This window comes from Ictalurus furcatus, chromosome 15, assembly GCF_023375685.1.
Source record: "Ictalurus furcatus strain D&B chromosome 15, Billie_1.0, whole genome shotgun sequence".
In the NCBI taxonomy this organism is placed as follows: Eukaryota; Metazoa; Chordata; class Actinopteri; order Siluriformes; family Ictaluridae; genus Ictalurus; species Ictalurus furcatus.
The window spans coordinates 20,866,134-20,887,176 of NC_071269.1; the positions used below are offsets into that span (position 1 = coordinate 20,866,134).

At 38.0% G+C, this 21,043-nt stretch overlaps 1 protein-coding gene across 5 annotated transcripts in view; it reads left to right on the plus strand.

Moving 5' to 3' along the window:
- The window catches only part of arhgef25a (Rho guanine nucleotide exchange factor (GEF) 25a), an 82,061-nt gene that overhangs the window by 50,504 nt on the left and 10,514 nt on the right, over positions 1 to 21,043 (plus strand). For all 5 annotated transcript variants that reach the window (XR_008387841.1, XM_053642538.1, XM_053642540.1 and 2 more), the window contains 7 exons: positions 3,131 to 3,255; positions 7,272 to 7,338; positions 8,467 to 8,570; positions 11,069 to 11,138; positions 17,924 to 18,013; positions 19,623 to 19,715; positions 20,782 to 20,832. Coding sequence is in view for 4 of the 5 variants with exons in the window: in XM_053642538.1 (XP_053498513.1) it covers positions 3,131 to 3,255; positions 7,272 to 7,338; positions 8,467 to 8,570; positions 11,069 to 11,138; positions 17,924 to 18,013; positions 19,623 to 19,715; positions 20,782 to 20,832 (600 nt within the window). In the remaining variant the exon portion in view is untranslated. The remainder of the gene's footprint in view (positions 1 to 3,130; positions 3,256 to 7,271; positions 7,339 to 8,466; positions 8,571 to 11,068; positions 11,139 to 17,923; positions 18,014 to 19,622; positions 19,716 to 20,781; positions 20,833 to 21,043) is intronic.

The window sequence follows — 21,043 nt, forward strand, 5'->3', positions numbered from 1 at the left end:
ATCAGACCACAGGACATGGTTCCAGTAATCCATGTCCTTAGTCTGCTTGTCTTCAGCAAACTGTTTGCGGGCTTTCTTGTGCATCAACTTTAGAAGAGGCTTCCTTCTGGGACGACAGCCATGCAGACCAATCTGATGCAGTGTGCGTCGTATGGTCTGAGCACTGACAGGCTGACCCCCCACCCCTTCAACCTCTGCAGCAATGCTGGCAGCAGTCCTACGTCTATTTCCCAGAGACAACCTCTGGATATGACGCTGAGCACGTGCACTCAACTTCTTTGGTCGACCATGGCAAGGCCTGTTCTGAGTGGAACCTGTCCTGTTAAACCGCTGTATGGTCTTGGCCACCGTGCTGCAGCTCAGTGTCATGGTCTTGGCAGTCTTCTTATAGCCTAGGCCATCTTTATGTAGAGCAACAATTCTTTTTTCAGATCCTCAGAGAGTTCTTTGCCATGAGGTGCCATGTTGAACTTCCAGTGACCAGTATGAGGGAGTGTGAGAGCGATGACACCAAATTTGACATACCTGCTCCCCATGCACACCTGAGACCTTGTAACACTAACAAGTCACATGACACCAGGGAGGGAAAATGACTAATTGGGCCCAATTTGGACATTTTCACTTAGGGGTGTACTCACTTTTGTTGCCAGCGGTTTAGACATTAATGGCTGTGTGTTGAGTTATTTTGAGGGGACAGCAAATTTACACTGTTATACAAGCTGTACACTCACTACTTTACATTGTAGCAAAGTGTCATTTCTTCAGTGTTGTCACATTAAAATATATAGTCAAATATTTACAAAAATGTGAGGGGTGTACTCACTTTTGTGAGATACTGTACATGAAATGTGCATAAAGGATTTTTCATTGTGGAAATAGATTTTTCTGTCTTCAATCCCATCATTTAGCTTTTCTTGTGCTCCAGGTCAGAATTCTGTTAACAAAGCTGAATCATTTTTAGATAATGAAAAAAATCTAAATAGTGAGACACTGGCAGTCATTCTGCTTTCTATATTTTATTAGCAATAAAAGGATACAGATATTCTCCAAAACAGACAGTTACAAAGTTAATTATAAGATTTTGAATACCCTTCGTTGGTGTAGATATGGGTTAATAATGTGGCATATGTAACAAATGCGTCTCCGCTGGTCGTAGTAGTGATGCAGTAAATCTACACTTTGCTGGAGAAGCGTCAATAAACTCAAAATCTTGAGCGGCACAAACAGTCCTGTAGTCCACCATTAATGTCTCGCATTGAAAACGTAACACGCGTGCGCATGTTGTCATCGTTTTTACAGAATCTCGTTTTTGTATGTTTACGCGGAGACGATAACAGCATCGTTTTCAAAAACTTGTACTTTGAAACTTTCAAGTTTGCGTTTTCAGGCCCCGAAACGCCGTTGCCGTGTAAATGAACAGCCAAACCGCATAAAAAGTTTTCCGTTTTTAGTTGAAAATGTTGTCGTGTAAACGGGTCCTTAAAAACAAGAACTGGCCCCAGTAGAAACCAATCAATCTTGGGATTCTGCTTGTAGTTAATTTTTCCACCAACTGGAGAGACAACTGGAGTCATCACAGTGATGACTGGAAAGATGGCAGCATGCAACCATGCCATTGCTATATCCATCATGGTTGAAGTGTGTGGATTAACACATTGGCTGCATTTTTTACTGGAGAAATACTTTTGCTCCATGTGGTTTTTAAGAAATTAAACGTAATCATTAGTGCAGGTTGGGAACACAGAATTTTGATGGTAGAAGCATAGCACCAACAAAGCAAATTGTCTTTCTTTGACTTTTTTTAATGTATGATGCCAGTATGCATAACCAATCAGCATCGAAACCATACAACTGTTTCATTTGGAACTGGAATGTAACCAATATAAAAGTCACAATTCTAGTTTCCTAATGCCAAAAGTTTCTGTCCTTTGCGCACTGAAGAAATGCTTCGAGACTGTTGGTCTGTTTTGATTTATTTCAAATACCTTTTCATTTCTTTGAAGAGTAAACATATGACTTCCACATCTGACCAAGTCTATTTAATCTGCACCTCTTTCACACCCCTGCGGTCATTGGAGCGACTCAAGTAAAGAGGAGAAGTGAATACGACTTGACTGCTTCACCCTGCTGTCTTTATGGCATTAAAGAGGAGGCTGTGAAAGACAGAGGTCTCAGTCTGTAAAGCTCTGTGAAATGAATACAGAGAGAGAATGCAGTGAGCTGGAGCCCTGGAGACGCAGAGAAGAACTGTGCTCTCGATCACAGGATCAGGACAGGAATCTCAGTGTGTTTCATATTAAGCTATGCGACTCCAAAGCCGCAATCAGCTCTCGCTGAAACTAAGACTGGCTCTGAGTTTACCAAGCGATGCAGTAATGAACATGTGGTGTTTAGGTCTTGTGTGGTGATGGTGTTGTTCTGGAAAGAGACATTAGATTGATGTATTGGTCCTTCATGAATATTTATCAAGAGAGAAAGATACAAACTGAGAAAATGGAAGGGCTGCAGATTGACTGAATGTTTGGCAACTGATTAAGGATCTTTCTGTACCCAGTACAGAGGCAGCTGTTTGTGTTTTCTTTTTTGTTGCATTTCAACACAAGATTTATTTCTTGAATAACAATTCTGTCATATTCCCGAGCTATTCATCATATTCCCATTACATGTATATCTCATGTTCTAATTTCTCATTGTTGTTTTTTTTTGAGGGAAATTGTATGATTTATGACGCTGTCTCACTTTTGTCCTTAATTTACCTTTCAAAATATGCATTAACAACAAAGACAGGAACTTCATACTGTTGTACTTCCTCTCCTACAGCATATTACACAATCTGGCAGGACCAAATTCCACATTATTCATCATTAACATGAACAATGGCCAGCCACTTCACACTGAGTACAACCAACATCCTAACTGTAAGATACTGTAGTAGCAGTGACTAAGCTTGCTAATCCCTCTAATCATTCAGTCACTGTCACTAACACAGTCTCAATGTTCCTTTTCTGTCACCAAGACAACCTGCACCATTACAGCAAAACTACAAGAGTAGTTTTGCTCTTTCTCGGCTCTTTCTCCGCCAAGTATTGAATATATTTCATAAACCTATCATCAGTTCTTTTCTCCACAGAATCCCCAACCCAGTAACCTGCAGCTAGAAGGCAATGGCTCTGTGTTGATGGATGACACTTCCAGCCAATCATCAGTCACTGTGGACAGTGAAGAGGAGCGGAGGAGTGCATTAGAGAAAAGCATGTATGTCTAGAGTCTATAGAACATAACCTTAAACATTATTAGACCCCCAGTTGGGAATTTGGAGTTACTTTACAGTGTCTTGCATATATATTCACACACCTTGAACCCTTCCACAATTTGTATTGTTACAACTTTGAAATAAGATGGACTTACAGTAATTGTCATGAACCTATACAAAAAATAAAAACATAAAAGTGATTGCTCATCACCTTAAAAACACCATCCTCGCATGAAGCATGGTGGTGGAAGCCAGAGTTGAGTGTAACACATTACTGTAATCTAATTACTTTTTCTGATAACGCAGTAATGTAACGCATTACATTTTAAATGTATGTAATTTGTTTACAGTTACTGATGTCAATAAAATTGCGTTTCTTGCGTTTCAAATTTATTGTTAAGAAAACAATATTAAGTAAAATAATTTTTTTAAATAAATCACGTTTTGCGTGGCTGCCAGGGGTGTAACCTGGCCTGGGTACTGGGGGCTGTTGGCCCAAAGATTATTTTTTTTTATCCTTGAATAATTCGCACTTGCTTTGTCACTACGTAACTGAACATCAGTAAAAGAAGACGGCGGTGTTGTAATTTTATATCTTTCGTGAACAGAGGCGAGACCAATCAGACAGGGTTTAGAGGAAAATACGTGGAAATACTTGTGTCTTATTGGCTGACAGCTCTCAGTGTGAGGAAAAATGGATATATGCCGATTTTTATTTATTTATTTTTAAACCAGTAAAGGGCTTGAAACTGAAACAGTAACATTCTCTGATGCTGAGCAGGAAACAAGGTGTGTAAATATCTATATGAGTTCCAGTTTACGTGAACATGATATGATCAGAGCATAAGGAAAGACAATGTACTCTGCATGGCACTGTAGCAGCTAAACCCATACAATGATAGCTTACTTGTGCTTCCTATTGGCTAGCGACACCAAACTAGCCTAGTTATAAAAGTTTTATATTTTATCGGTCTGGTATTCCTACAAACATTGACAACACCTGAGGCAAGTTCTATGATAAATCCAACTTTTTCTGATTATATCATACATTTATGTGCGCTATAATTACTGAAAGAACTACGAGTTTCACTTTGTAGTGTATTTTGTAAGTTTGAAAGTAACTTGAAAGTAAAGTAATTAGTATTATGATTACTTTTTACATGCAGTAATAAGTAATGTAATCAGATTACAGTTTTAAAGTAGTAATTAGCAATCTGTAGTGGATTACTTTTTTTGAGTAACTTACCTGACAGTGGTGGTAGCATCATATTGTAGAAAGAGGACAAAAGGGATGGACCCAAAAATACAGGGCATTCCTAGAAGAAAACTGTGAGGCTTGAGAATGGGATGGAGCTTCACCTTCTAAGAAGACACCAAGCATAAGCATACTGAAAAAGCTACAGTGAAGTGGTTCAAAACCAAGAACCTGAATGTTGTAGAATGGCCTAGTCAAAGCCTAGACCTCAATCCAATTGTCAAAACTATGAGGATGCAGGTGTGCAAGGATGATAGAGACATATAGCAGATGACTTGCAGCTGTAATTGCAGACAAAGATGACTCTACCAAGGATTGACCCAGGGGCTGAATACATATGCAACCAAAGGCCTGTTTTTCTGTTTAATTAACTTTTTATTTATTTATTTTTTTTAAAATAATTTTATTTTATTTTATATTTTTTAACTTAATTTCTATTCCATTTTGTAACACTGAAAAATGTGGAAATGTTATTGGGGTGAATAATTATGCAAGGGACTGTGCATTCAGGGAAGCATCTGCATCTTTTGAGGAGGAATATGATGTATGTTGTTAAAAGTTTTGGCATTAAATTATGTTAAAAACAAAAGATTGTAACACAAGAGGAGAAAATGAAAAACCAAACAGAAACCCACACACCAGGACTAACTGAACGTATATTTAGGGAAACATGATATGGACCAAAATACCAGATTGCAATTATATTGCTACATATTGCAAATGCATATCTGCTTAAAATAAGCTCACGCGCTTGTAATGTGTCAGAGTTAAAGATCAGTCAACATTTATTTTACTATTTTTTTTTAATCTTGTGAATTATAAGATTAAAAACATAAAAACACAGAAAACTTCATTAGCCAGAATGCTCCCTGAACATAACTGTGCATAAATGCGCAGCACTATCTACAAATTTTAAAACATTAAATATGTTCTTAAATTAAACAAGCGAGAATCAACACGTTTTTATTATCCAAGTGACACAGTCACCGTCAAAGATCATATTGCTCTGAACTTCTCCGTCTCAGTGTCATCAGTTACATCAACAACTGATCAATGAAGTCAGCATAGTAGCAGAACAAAACACAAAGTCGTACCACAATTAAAGAAATAAAATATTCTCTGTATTATGGCGTATATGGTATCTAAATAAAACATAAAAAGGAAATCATAAATATTGTGATCCCTAAAAAGATAGTAATGGTGCCACCCAGAATTAGAACATGACATCAATTCTACATTACTGTTAAGCTAAGGGGAAGATGTTTAACTCTGTACATATGAAGTAATAAACATGTAACCCAAGTATCCTATCACCGTATTATTATCACATGATGTTTCAATCTGTCTGTAGCTTCTTTAAACTCTTAGTTGGTTTGAAATTATTTTTTTTTACAAATCAAATGCCTTAATTCACATTACACTGTAAAGCTGTTTTTTTTTTTTTTTTTAAAAACCCAGCAGAATCTATTTATAAGTTGTCAACATGGCATACAGGATTGTTATACATTTGATATAAAGTACAATAGGTATAGACTAGGTCAATCACAAGTGACAGGATTGTGTACAACAGTTTGTCTTGTGTTAGCTGATGTCACAATGTAACACACAGAGACACATCAATGAGGCCAACATCCCAACATCCAACATCCCAAAGCAATTCCATAGCAATTTTCCCAGGTTTCCTCCTCCAGTCCAAAGACATGCATTGTAGGCTGATTGGTGTTTCCAAATTGTCTGTAGTGCGTGAATGTGTAAGCGATTGTGCCCTGTGATGGGTTGGCACCCTGTCCAGGGTGTCTCCCACCTTGTGCCTCAAGTTCCCTGGGATAGGCTCCAACCTCCCCCGTGACCGTGTGTAAGATAAGCGGTATGGAAAATGGACGGATGGATGGATGGATGGATGTTATAGCAGCTGTAAACAGTTCCCAAACCAGCATTACTTTTTTTCTTTTAAGCTTGTCACGTTACCAAGAAGCTTCAAATCAATCATTATATATTTTTCTAATCTGTTTCTGTGCAATGCATGCCATACAAGTCCTTGTTTCTATGAAAACAACAACAAGCTCATTTTACCAGAGGCCCAAAAAATGGAATTCCACTTATTTTGGGGGAGCCCGTGTTCAGCACACAGTTGTGATTAATGGCTCATATGAAAGTAGACACTCAGGGCTTTAAGAATTAGGAGTTTTTCCAGAAGTATTTCTTTTCTTTTTTTTTTTTTACCTAGCCTACTAGGTTTAAATGCTATATTTTTTCCCATCACCCTGTTCACCAGCAGCTAAACACAGTCAGGATACTCTACATACAGAAACCCAACAGTGTCCTGAATAATCTTATAACAAACTTCCGACAAACTTATGCCAGTGTACTGCTAGAAAGGGTTAATAAAAACATATGCTTTGAATTACAGATGGAACTACTGCCAGAGCTACTGTAATAGAAAATGACCAGTCAAATTTGAGAATTTAACAGTGCTGTGGTGTAATTTGTAGTATTATTCTCATCCCCCTTGATTTAGTTCACATTCAGCCTCTTGCATATGTTGAAATTTGGTTTGAAAATTTCCAAATTTGTTTTTAACTTTGTTTAACCCTTAACTATGTTTAAGCTTTCCTCATACATTAGTCGCACTGTGTGTGGCATGCTTAACTGATATTAAGTGATGCTGAATCAATACTTGGTGAAACATACTGGTGGCAGAATTGTTTTCAGATCCAGCAAACGAAGACACTTCTCATCTTTCTCCCTTTCTTTTCTCTGCAGGTATGTCCTTGAAGAGTTGATTGAGACTGAGAAACTATATGTAGCTGACCTAGGACTCATAGTAGACGTGAGTGACAGCATTCCAAATCCTACAGGAAAAAAGTGCAAAAAAAATAATTATAGCGCATGCCGTCCCCAATGTCTTTTCCCCGAAATTATGTATGTCACATGAGTTAGCTTTTAAGCAAAGGGGCAAAGACGAGTAGCTCTGGCAGGGGCCAGGGCTAATTGCTAACAGAAGCTGGGAATGAAGGAACCATTGTATTACACGATTTTAAATCATGTTCTTGATGTACTTTTAAAATTATACCATTTTCACAGGTCTTGAAACACTGTTGGATATATAACAAGCCAAAATCTTAATATGCTGTATTATGGCACATGCTTATATTAATTATCCTGTATCCTGTAAGCATACCGAACAGCCTTACACTCATTTGTGTTTCACAATAGCATTAAATGTATTTTTGAAAACAATTAGTAGTGCACCAGGAGGGGTTCTGGTACAGTATTCCGTTCTCATACACTATTTGAAGTTCCTTTTTTCTAAATATTTGCTTAAGGATGACAGGAGTCAGCTGAACACTGTTTATAATGTGCTGCCATTCAATATTTGCCATTGTTAAGGTTAAGAGCACTGAAAATTCAAAACCATGTTTGGCCTCTCTATGGTCCCTATTCGAGAGCTGGTGAATTAAAAGTTATGCCACTCTTGAAACAGAGGAAAATGAGTGTGTTTTCAGAGGTGGGTTGCGCACCTCTTTAATTCAATTTTCTGGGCTCACCATTCAGATTATGCAAATGATCAATCAGTGGCACTGAAATTGCATAAGAAAACTGAGCTTAAGTTCAAGTCTAGTATTGTGTGTAACTAAGACAAACCTCTGTTTTACTCAAACTCCACCCTGTGTGCTTAAGTCTGTAGTAATGTTATGTCTGAGGTTTAGATACCGTTGTGCACAACTTCGGTATTAAATCATCACTACGTGCACTTAACTCAACTCTGAATACGGCCCTATGTGTTTAACTTCATAAATATAGTATAGTGTGACTATTGTGTATTTGCATTAAGCATAATATCACTCAATATTTAACATTCACTGAATATGTACTGCGTGTATATTTATGTACAATGTATATGGACATGTGTGTTTTGTATAACCAGTGTAGGGCGTGTCTGTGTAATCTCTTACAGGGCTACATGGCCACTATAAACACTAAAGGCGTACCAGAAGACATGAAGGGTAAAGATAAAATAGTGTTTGGCAACATACACCAGATCTACGACTGGCATAAAGAGTGAGTATTGTTGCCTGGTTGTGTGTTTTGTAAGTGCTTCTTTTTGTCCTGTGCCTACATGCACTTTACTATTAATGATTTCCAGCAAACATTTTCCCAATATTATCTGATCACCGTAATGGTTTCCACTCATGGAAATGGTTTCCACTCAATGGAGTCCACTCATTTTTGAGTGGTAACAGGTCCAGGATGTGTCCTGTATAGAATTACATTATTTGTATTGTTGCATATGGAATTGTTGCCAGTTCTACCTTAATAACCACAAATGCACTATAGCAGCATTTTCTCGTTGGTAGACATGCAAATATAGGGTCCATTATCTCAAATCAATCTTCATTAAACCACTGAATATTACCACAAGATCGCTACCACAAAACACTTTAAACTCAATTCAAACCATCTAGGATCAAAATATCAAAATATTGTATCATTATTAATCATCACAAACCATTACAAGACCAACAGGAGTCAACAGAAACCTCCAATATTCGGTTCTCCCTTCAGTCTCCTCTTCAGGAGGTGAAATGCTGCTCAGTTGGGTTAAGGTCTGGTGATTGTCTTGGTCAGTTTAAAACCTATACTTTTTGCTCCTGAGAAAGTTCTTTGGTGAATTGGCAGCGTGTTTTGGATCATTGTCTTGCAGCATGATAAAGTTCCTCCTGATTAATATGGATACATTTCTCTATAAATTGGCAGACAAAATGTTCCTGTAAAACTTATGAAATTCATTCTGCTTCTACCATCATGAGTTCCATCATAAATAAAGATTAGTGAGTCTGTTCCAGAAGCAGTCCTGCCAGCCCAAGCCATGACACTACCTCCACCATATCTCACAGATGAGCCTGTGTGTTTTGGATCATGAGCAGATCTTTTCTTTCTCCACACTTTGGCCTTTCCATTACTTTGGTAGAGGTTAATCTTGGTTCCAGAACTTTTGTGGCTCATCTCAGTATTTCTTTTGAATTCCAATCTGGCTTTCTGATTCTTACTGCTGATGAGTGTTTTGCATCTTGTGGTATATTTCTGCTCTCAAAGTCTTGGTGGATTGTGATACCTTCACCCCTGCCCTGTGGAGGTTGTTGGTGATGTCACTGGCTGTTGTTTTTGGGTATTTCATCACAGCTCTTACAATGTTTGTCATCAGTTGTTGTTGTTTTCCTTGGCCGACCCATTCGGTGTCTGTTGCTCAGTACACCAGTGGTTTCTTTCTTTTCCAGGACATTCCAAATTGTTGTTTTGACCAATACTTGTGGAATGCCTCTGTAACCCACCTGGTACTTTAACGGAAAACAGACATAAACTGTCACTATAAACACAACGGGAGCTCACCTGGAATCCCAGAGAGTAGATGTTGACTTTTTAGCTACAAATTCCCTTACTGTCACAAATATCAATACATTTAATTATTTTATGTCTACACTTAATTATTATGGTTCTTTTAGCACCAGCGTGCCTCCAATCGATACAACTTATACAATAATATAATAGGATGTATACTAAATGTTGCATTGATAAAATAAAAAATAAAAAATAATCCACCTTAGTCAATAAAATGTAGTCAATAGTCAATTTTCTTAACCAAAATGATTAAAGTATTTATTTGGCACCAGACTGAATTATGTGAAAGTTAAAAAAACAAAACAAAAACAAAACGTATTACTACTAGTAATAAGAAAACAAAATAAATAAATTACAAAAATCTAGAAAATATGGTAAATCACAACCCAAATTAAGTAAACTCAAATAAACTATGGTAAAATTACTCCCTTAAGACGTAAATGTCATTCAAAACAAAATATAAATCAGTAATTTGTAAACATTTTCAGTTAAACAATAATAAACAAATCAATCAACATACCAAACAATCAAAAATTCACTCAATTGATTCCAAATTCACATAAATGACTCAATTGACTCGCTCGAATGAATCACTTTAGCAACAAATCGTAAAAAATACGAATCAGTGAATCACGAATCATCTAACAAGTGAATTTACAGTTGCACTTGTTTCAACATAAACCCCTTTCATCAACCATGAACAAGCTTTACTAATAAACAACTATTAACACCCATAATAGCCCTTCATATATCTTTAGAAACCCAAATAGAACCCATTTCATCAAATAATTTACTCAGTTCTGAGATCTCATTACTGTTATGGGTTAGGGTTAGGGTTAGTATGAGTGCTGGTATGAGCACAGGACACTTTTTATGATTATAGCAATAGTTCTTACATATATATCTACAGTATCCAGTATACATTATCCACATTCTTCCAGAATTGATGCTAAAGATATATATCTACAGTATCCAGTATACATTATCCACATTCTTCCAGAATTGATACTAAAGATAGCTGAGCCTCAGTGGAGTTATGAAGTTAATATCCCTTCCTGTCATTTAGTTTAGCGTTTGCTCTGCAATTGCTCGGTTTGTATAGATGTAAGTATCAGTGCACATCTGACTGATCCTCTCTGTCCCTTCTCTCTTTTGAGCAGTTATTTCATGGGTGAGCTGGAGAAATGTGTGGAAGAGCCTGAGAGACTGGCACAGCTCTTCATCAAACATGTAAGTCTGCCAGGCTGTCAGTCAATCCAGTTAAACCTGCGTCTGTCTCTCACCACCTGTCTCTTTCTTTCATTCCGTGTATCTTCCTACCTTCCTTCCATGTCTGTTTCAGTCTCAGTGTTTTTCTTCCTCCTCTTGTTCCATCCGTGTCTGGTGTGTGTGTGTGTGTGTGTGTGTGTGTGTATGTGTGTGTGTATCTTTCTGCTTGGTTCTTTGTTCATTTTTCTCATTTTTCCTTTCAGTTTCTTTTGCTTTATCTATCTGCCTGCAGCTGTATGTCAAATTGAATACTTATTTAGACTACTATTCTAGACTCCCTTCGAGTGTACAGACTCAGAAGATAATGGACTATATTTGGAAAAGTGATAGACAATTTTTTGCATTAACCTGTCCACTCAGAGATGATTGTAGAGACTGTGAGAGCCCCAGGCAAACCCCCCCCCCCCCACCCCCATAACCCCCCCCCCCTTTTTTTATTTTCCTGTTGAATATTCATAGAAATCAGATTACCATTTTGCCACAAACTACTTACTAATTTCATAACTGCTTACTTGTGGAAAATGAACATGAAATGAGATAAATGTACATTTTTAAGCTTTACATTAATCCTTATTTCATTCATTATCTTCACCACCCACCACTGCCCTGCCTCCACTTTTCCTCCACGCGCTGTTTCATCTTTTCTCTTTGACTACTGTTGCACCAGTCAGGGGCAGGGTAATGAGATGGGGCCCAGTGTAGGTGGTTTCCTAAGATGCTATAGATTAACCATGTGGGTTGTTTTTTTTTTTTTTTTTACAGCACATGTTAACATTTCTGTGATCAGCCTTCAGAAGTGCTTTAGTGCTCAATGCAATTTGCTCTTTTGCCTGTTCTCTAGCAATAAAAATAAGAGGGAGGGGCTTGTAGGAGAATTTGTAACAATTTAGTCTATTCACATTTCATGTACAGATTTACTTCCCTGTTGTAGAATGTAGGTATTAGATATGTAAAGAAAAAAAACAACAACACAATTTCCTATAACACAGCATGTTGAAAATAATCAACAAGAAGTTGGTGTGATTCATCAGAGTTACTGTTCCACACCAAAGTTGTATTTTTCCTATAAAAACACATTTTATTCCTTTTATACCACAGCAATTGACCCAAGATGACATTTTTGTTATTAATTAAAGAATGCCACATCATACATTTGAATCATTTATAGTTACATGTAATGTTGTGGAATGCCCACAAAACAAGTTAGTTCCTGTTATCTCTTATTTTATACCAAGTATCTTTCTCTCTTGAAGTTATAAAGACAAAAAAAAGCAGCTTATGTTAACCAGAAACCCCAAAGCCTTGAACATGAACATTTTCCCGTGTCAAAAAAACAAAACGTAGTATTTTTGGTTTTGGTTTTAAAAAGTGCTGACACTAAAGACTCCTTTCAACAGTGCTTAATAAATGTGTCAATTAAAATGTGTAATGTCTACCATACAAGTCCTTGAGTAAACTGTTACTATAGAAACAATATGTATTAGAAGAAGAGCATTAATATAAACCTTGCAGCTGGCGATACTGTCAGAGTTGTGCTGTTATAGAAAATACATTAACACCTTCTGGCCAATCGGAATCGAGCCTCAACAGTGCTGTTTTTATGATAATGATAATGAGTCTTTATCGGTCACACATACATTAGAGCACAGTGAAATTCTTTTCTTTGCATACCCCAGCCTGTCAGGAAGCTGGGGTCAGAGCACAGGGTCAGCCATGATACAGCGCTCCTGGAACAGAGAGTGTTAAGGGCCTTGCTCAAGGGCCCAACAGTGGCAGCTCAGCAGTGCTGGGGCTTGAACCGCCGACCTTCCGATCAGTAACCCAGAGCCTTAACCACTAAGCCACCACTGCCAAGACCTACTATAAGTAGTATTAAATCACAGTATGCAATTTAAGACATGGCTTGTTTCTGTCTCTCTGCATCTCTCCCTCACGGAAGGTCTCTGTGAGTGCCCGTCTTCTCTGAGTAGTGGTGCCATGCTTCCTTTCTGTGTTTGGGTAAATGAGTAAACAGAGATGAGAAAACACACACCGGCTGTGTTTATCCTCCTCACTGCACTCTATTTCTGTCCCTCACATAGCCTCCGTTGCTGATACTCTGTATGTGTGTGTGTGTGTGTGTGTGTGTGTATGTGTGTGAGAGTGAGTGAGTGCATGATCCTACTGGCTCTCCTCCATGAAAGCTCATGGGGTCAGGAAGCCAGAGGGAAAAAACAGGCGAACAAACGTAGCCAGGAACAAGAGGTGGAATAACAAACACGTTCTTTGATAGCATAGCTTCACGCTCCATGCTCGCCTATTTCTGGCAGAATGTGCTCAACGTACAATCAGCTCTTAGAGAAAAGAAAGTGCAGTGTTCTCTGGACCGGCCGCTGCTTTGGGGCAGGTCCAGATGTTTTCAGGCAGGAACCTGGTAAATTCATCTATGCTCATGTTAATTTGCTCGTGCACTTTCTTGATTACGGGTGTGTGCTGCGATTGAAGTTTTGGGTGGTTTAATTAAAGTCTTTTACTCAAACATGAATGGACTTCGGAGTTACAAGTTGGCAGTCAGTTTATTTCTTCGCTGCCCTCTTTGCTTTTTAATAAGACAGAGGCCTTTGGAGATTGAACTTAAAAGAGGCAGATGGAAATAAAGACGGAAACTCGTAACGAAAATCTTAAAGTGGCATCAAGAAAGGCCAACAAGCAGACGACCTCATGCAACTGCAATGAAAAACAGAGGCTTGTGTTCTCTGCTTGCCTCTTTTCCCTTGCTTTCTCAGCTTTGCTCTTTATCTCTAGGCTTCTCTGTTTTACTCATCAATGATGAAGGTCCAGATGTGTGAGTCCTTGCTTATGTAAACTGATAGTATGGCTCTAAACTGCTTTATCTGAAATAATAAACTCTTTCACTGGAACGTTTAAGAGTTTATCGTGAAGTCAGCTTCTATTTTGATCTACTCTGCACTGGTAGAGCTGTCTCCAAGCAACTCTGTGTATGTATGTGTGTGTGTGTGTGTGTGTGTGTGTGTGTGTGTGTGTGTGGATATCCAGGTGTTGGCTCCCAGTACCTGGCTGTAGTTGTATGCTTGACTCTAGTTACATTCTGGATAACGTTGCTGAATTATACATGACCTCATCCTTATACAACTCCATTATCTCTCTCTCTCTCCTTCTCTCTTGGCATGAGTTTTTTTTTCTCATATCTCCCTCCTCTCTCTCCATTTTCAGTTTTTTTTTTGCTTTCTTTTTCGTTGCCCTTTGTTGAGGGCCGATCTAAAGTGATGAGTTCTATGCAGAGGAGTTTAAAGGAAGGGCGGGGGATGTGTTAGCCCACGGCACCTATTTGTAAAATGATTTCCAACTGAAGCAATGAAAATGTTTTAGTTCAAAGAGCACTTTTAAAAAGGCCATTACTGAAGACAATCGATGGACCCGATTCTCCGGAAATTCTTGAGACTGCTTTTGTTCTGAATAAAATGGGATGCGATGAGAGGAATGAGAGTAAAGCCTACTTCAGCATGAACTTCAAACTTGGCTGCAGCAACAGGCAAGTTAATCTATAAATGTAGATCAAGTATGACACATATTACGTGTTGTATTAGTGAGTTTGTAATAAAAAAAAAAGTAGGTTAATAAAACAGTCAAAAGTAGTGCTGAGGAAAGTAAACTCTCTGATGTGCTCTCACTGAAACTGGACGGTTGAGTTTGGATGAGCGGGTGCTTAGGAGATAGGAGTGGAGCCTGATGTGAGCTGCTGTTGTAGCACATCTGCCTCAAGGTTTGACATGTTATGCATTCTTAGATGCTTTTCTGCTCACCATAGTTGTAAATAGTGATTATTTGAGTTACTGCAATATTCCTGTCATACTGTTCTTCTCCTTTTTTTCTTTTCTTTTCTTTTTAAAAATTTCCTTACATTTGGTGCTTCCTCTGAGACTAAGTGTTAACTGGCTTCCCACTCAGCGTGGCGCAAAGTCCCTTTCCAGAACCTTCACTCTAACTGTCCCTCAGAGGTGGAATGAACTTCCAATCTCAATCCAGACTGCAGAATCTCTCACCATCTTCAAAAAACAGCTAAAGACCCACCTCTTCCGTGAACACCTAACCGACTCATAAAAAAAACAAAACAAAACAAACAAAAACAAACAAACAAACAAACAAAAAAAACCCTTAAATATATTTGCACTTTCCACCTCTACTCTGTGCACTTTGCTTCTTCTGGAACTCAATTAATGGATCTTGTATGGTAGCACTACTTGTATTGTTCTCTGCTAGATATATCGCTTTGCTTGTACTTTTCTCATTTGTTAGACGCTTTGGATAAAAGCGTCTGCTAAGTGAATAAATGTAAATGTAACTGGCCGTTTTCACATACATGAACTTACAGATGCACACTATAGGATGGTGTCACTCTGACTGACAGGGGAGAAATAGTACGCCATTCCCACCAAGAGAGAATGGCCAACTTTGCTCCCTTGACTCCTGGCCATGGCATTGTATGTATAACCGTGTCATTTTCGGGATTTGACTCGCAAGTGCTCAATCTCCTTTACCTTCTTTTCTCAACAGTTTTCTCAAACTAAATCAGGTCAAACTGCTTAACGCACACACAGTCAGTACGTTTACATGGACAACAATAATCCTATATTAACCCGATTAAGACAATACTCTGATTAAGAAACTAGCATGTAACCAGCAATTTTTAATTACCTTAATCCGATTAAAGTCATACTCGAAGTAAACACAAATGGAATTAAGACGTGTGGAGTATTCCTGTTTTAGTTGCATTATCGAAGTGCATTACAGACATGTACACACCCTATTCACACTATTAACATCGTTTGGGAGTTTTCACCGCATTTTGCGACAGGACACGTACACACACGGCAGTGCTCAACCATTTGACGGCAAACAAGAGAGCACCGAAAACGCATACTTACCTACTATATAGTAGGCGAAATACATGTATCTGAGCTATTATATAGTAGGTAAGTACACGGTTTCAGATGCAGCCCGCGGCTTCAAGCAGTCGTCTATTAGCACGTATAGCATGACAAATAATTAACTGCACTTGAAGCATTCGTTAAATGAAAAATAAAAACACCCAAAACTGTCTACGGTACCATAACGAAGACGAACTGTGTGTTGATACGTGAAATTCTGGAGGGAACGTGGGACGGCATGGCGCGGTGACGTAATGACGTGTGCCGTTAATCGAAACTCTGCACTATAACATGTAAAACGAGTACAAGAAAGGAGTATTCTAAAAGCGACTCATGTAAACACCTAATCACCATATTGTCTTATTCAGAATAAGGTCAATAATTAGATTACTGCTGTCCATGTAAACGTAGTCAGTGTTCAAACTTCGCTTTATGGTTGTTTTTTTAGCAAGAATATGTTTTTTTTTTTTTTTTTTGGTTTAGTTAAAATTGTTAAAACTATTTAAAAGTGTATTTGGTTTAAAGCTCAGTAAAGCGCCATATGTCTTTAGCTACAAAGATGTTGTGATGTTTATGAATTTGAATTGCCAGCTGGTGATGTCACCAAGGGGTTTACAGCTGACCTATCAGAATCTAATCTAATACTCAAACTACAGCAGTATCCCAATACTGATAGCAATAGCGAAACTCTGAAAATTCTTCTTTGTTTATTTTATTTAGCAAACGTAATTTTGCAATTTCTACAGTTATAATTTGCAAACATGGATATTAAGAATTATAGATGAAATCAGTCATGGAAGAAGGTTCTCTCTTTGGGTAAAAAAAACAACCCCAAAACAACAAAGGATTGTTTGGCTACACAAGAGTTTTAAAAGTCAACTGAAAATGCATTTAATTATTCATCGAATCAGGTTTGTGTTATTGCTGTAGCATTGAATAAACTTGTTTGTTTTTATTTGAGGTGTGAAATAACTCCAAATGCCCCTTATTTTCCCCTCAGCCATATCACTTACATTGTACATTCACTCCTTGAACCTTCATTTCTCTAGCCTGCCTGTTTGTATTGTGTGTGTGAGTGTGTGTATAAAACAGACAGTCAAGGCAAGTGAGCTGGCCGGAAGGAAAAGTCTTTCCTATTCTTCAGATCCAATCAGTATCAACATTTTTTTTTTTTTTTTAAATATTAGGATTGATTTTTAAACGGAAATGCCTGGATAGAAAGTATTGATACTTGAGCATTGATCCGTCCATCCTTAACTCCTACACTCAGCACAACTGCACCTTGTACAGAGGCACTGCTCTTCTTCATTCTTTCTTTTCTTTTCTCTGTCTTTTTCTTTCAGCAACTTGTGTTTCTTCCTCTTTGTCTCTCTCATTCACTCTCATCTCATCACATCTTTCGATATCCACTAGACAGAATCAGATTCAAACAAATTCAAACGATCAGAAAATGACTGCAGTGCTGAGGTTTGCATGAAATCTCTCTCTCTCTCTCTCTCTCTCTCTCTCTCGCTCAGTCTAATGCATTTGCCTCACTCCATCACACATTTACATCACCCTTCTACAACAGGTGCATTTTTACTGAGATAGACACTTTAATACTCATTGCACTACTTGTCTTTTACTGCTTTAATGGCCTGCTGAGTCTCTACTGAACTTAACTCTGATCCATTTGGCCATTTTGCTGATTCATCATGCAATTATTTCCTGATCTCTCAGAATATACGGCACTTACCAGAGAATGAAAGAGCTTTGCGCTACCTGGGACATATACCAACTCATTATTTCACTTCTAATTTCTTATTCCAATATTTGCAGGAAAGGCGTCTTCACATGTATGTGGTATACTGCCAGAACAAACCCAAGTCGGAGCACATAGTGTCAGAATACATCGACACCTATTTTGAAGTAAGTATGACTTTTTGTTTCTTCTTCTTCAAAACCCACACACCTATTTTGCAGCTTTGTGTGAGGTACATGAGCAGATTTATCTCTGCAATCATCATAAGTATCCTCTAATTCTTAATACACTCTTCTATGTGACTCATGCTCACCAGATGGACTTGATGATATGATGATAAAATGTATTGTGATAAATGATGTCACAGTATGCTTTTTGAGATATTGTGGATATCATGTTATTGATATTGTGGACATCTTTTAATTAAAAAAAAATATTTTGAAACAAATAAGAAAATACCACAATGTACACTGACCTTATGGATGGCATGCACCCAAAAACATGCTTCTGGGCTGTGTACACAACAACGGCTGAATGCTAGTGGAAGAGAGGAAGCTATCTGATTTGATAGACACGACAGGCAGGCGACTCATGTGCGTTGTCTTGATTGGCTGGATATTGATGGTCCTCATCATTTCTTCTCAATATTGTTCTAATATTTGACAATGAGTTCTGGAGGTGTTTCTGAGCCCATGCAGTCATTTCCATTACAGAATCATGCCTGTTTTTAACGCCGTGCCGCCTGAAGGCCCGGTGATCACGGGCATGCAATATTGATTTTCACCCTTGTCCCTTGAGCAGAGAGATTTCTCCAGATTCTCTGAATCTTTTGATCATATTATATACTGTAGATGATGAGATATTCATAGTCTTTGCAATTTTACATTGAGGAACATTATTCTGAAATTGTTCCTCAAATTGTAGACACAGTTTTTCACAGATTAGTGATCCTCTGCCCATCTTTACTTCCGAAAGACTCTGCCTCTTTATTATATCTGCCTCTTTTTATACCCAATCATCTTACTGACCTGTTGCCAATTAACCTCCAGCCGTTTCTTTTTAGTAACACTTACCTTTCCAGCCTTTTGTTGTCCACGTCCCAACATTTTTGAGACGTGTTGCGGCCATAAAATTAAAAATTACCTTATTTTTTTTTCTTAAAATGGTACATTTGCTCAGTTTAAACATTTGATATGTTTCCATCTTCCACTATGAATAACAAATGGGTTTATGAGATTTGCAAATCATTGCATTCTGTTTTTATTTATATTTTACACAGCGTCCAAAATTTCTTGGAATTGCAATTGTACACACACTCTAACCTAAGCTGGAATCCTGCTGGCTACATTTTTCCGAATTCAAATCGCCACAAACCCTGACTAGGCAGTTACTATGAATGATTGATTATGATGGAAATGCCTGACTGTAAAAGCATAGCTGAAAGCATTCATGTTCACGTTAATAAATGTGTTCATCTCTCACCCACATGAAAACAAAAAACCTACAGCTGGCATGACTTTTTTTATTAGCAGGATTTCGAGTGGCCGATCCACACCTTTGGTCTTATCCAGATACTCTGTGAACCTTTCTGGCAAGCTTTCTAAAAAAATAAATAAATAAAATAAAAAATGATGTGCATTTTATTAGAATGTGTATCTTATCTGTTCATTCAGAACAATGTATTCATGTTTTATTGACAGTTGTCACATAGGACCTTGCACCAAATATTACAATCCAGTCTAAAACCACCCAATCTTTCATTTTATTTGTGCATAGGAGCTTAAACAGCAGCTTGGTCACAGGTTACAGTTGAACGATCTCCTTATCAAACCTGTGCAGAGAATCATGAAATACCAGCTGCTATTGAAGGTGAGAGAGAATTCTGTAAACACAAACACCTTACGGATGCACACACATACGCACACACACATTGATGCAGACACACAACCAAACAACCATGACCTTTTTGAAACGAATGTTTTTAATTAGCTTAGTTAAACACTGAACAGATCATTAACTGATAAATAGTGCTCAGACGTTATCCACTGTAAACATCTTTCATAAAAGTGGAGAGAACATGATTAATTGAGGCTGTCAGTGCACTCTTTGTGTTTAATGCTTTCCTGGTGTGCTTTCCAGTAGTGGCCTGTAAGACCAACCGAAATCGGACAGCAAGACCTAAAACGCCACAGTAAAATGTAGAAACGCAACAGCATAATAGGAAACACTTCTATATTAACTCACAATGGAACGGTCCTTACTGAACATCACATTCGTGTTGCTGAATGGCTACCCAAGAGCACAAACCGTTGTTTGTTCAATCAGTTGTAGAAATAGTTTTACATACATTTATACCAGAACCGTACACGCTGCCAAGTCGATGTCACTGGTGCACTATGAAAAGTCCACCAAATTAATAATACTCTACTCAGTGGTGGTTCTGTGGGGGGCCATTATTATTTATAGATGAGGAAGAGATGGGCTAACATACTGTATATATTGGGGGGAATATAGCTTACAAAGATGTACAAATCATAATAATAAAAAAAAAGAAACATAAAAGTTCATTTTTCAAGATCATCAAGATTGTTCATTTCCCAGAAAACACTACCCTCAAATGAAGCACGGTGGCGGTATCCTCGTTCATGTTGTAGAAACTGAGTAAGTTCTGATTGGATGATTGCATTAGTATTCATCCCTGTTGTTCTGAAACCCCTAAAGTTCCAGATTGTAGCCCCAGGAGGTATGGTGCACGTGATAAACTGGGAATGATTCTACATATAAGGTAGATCCACTGAGAACCCAGTGTGTTTATTATTAGCAGATGTGTGAAAAAATAGCTTTTTCAGATATGGACACATGGCCAAAATGATGACGCGTATCGCTAGGATTTCTGATTCAGATACAGAGTGTACTTTTGTGTCTTTCTGAGCAGGATTTCCTGAAGTATTACACCAAGGCTGGAATGGACACAGAGGATTTGGAGGTATGAAACTGTATCTGTAATGTTCCAGTGGTTTATATTTAAATTAGCAAAAGATGGTGTGGTGTAATATTCATCAGGTGCCAAGCAGAGCTGCATCACAGAACTGTGTGAACTCTTTCTACTGTGGCGTCAACACTTATGCATAAATCTCACAGAAATCGAATAATTCGTACTCAATATGCTTGCTAATATTCACACAGGTTTTCACACA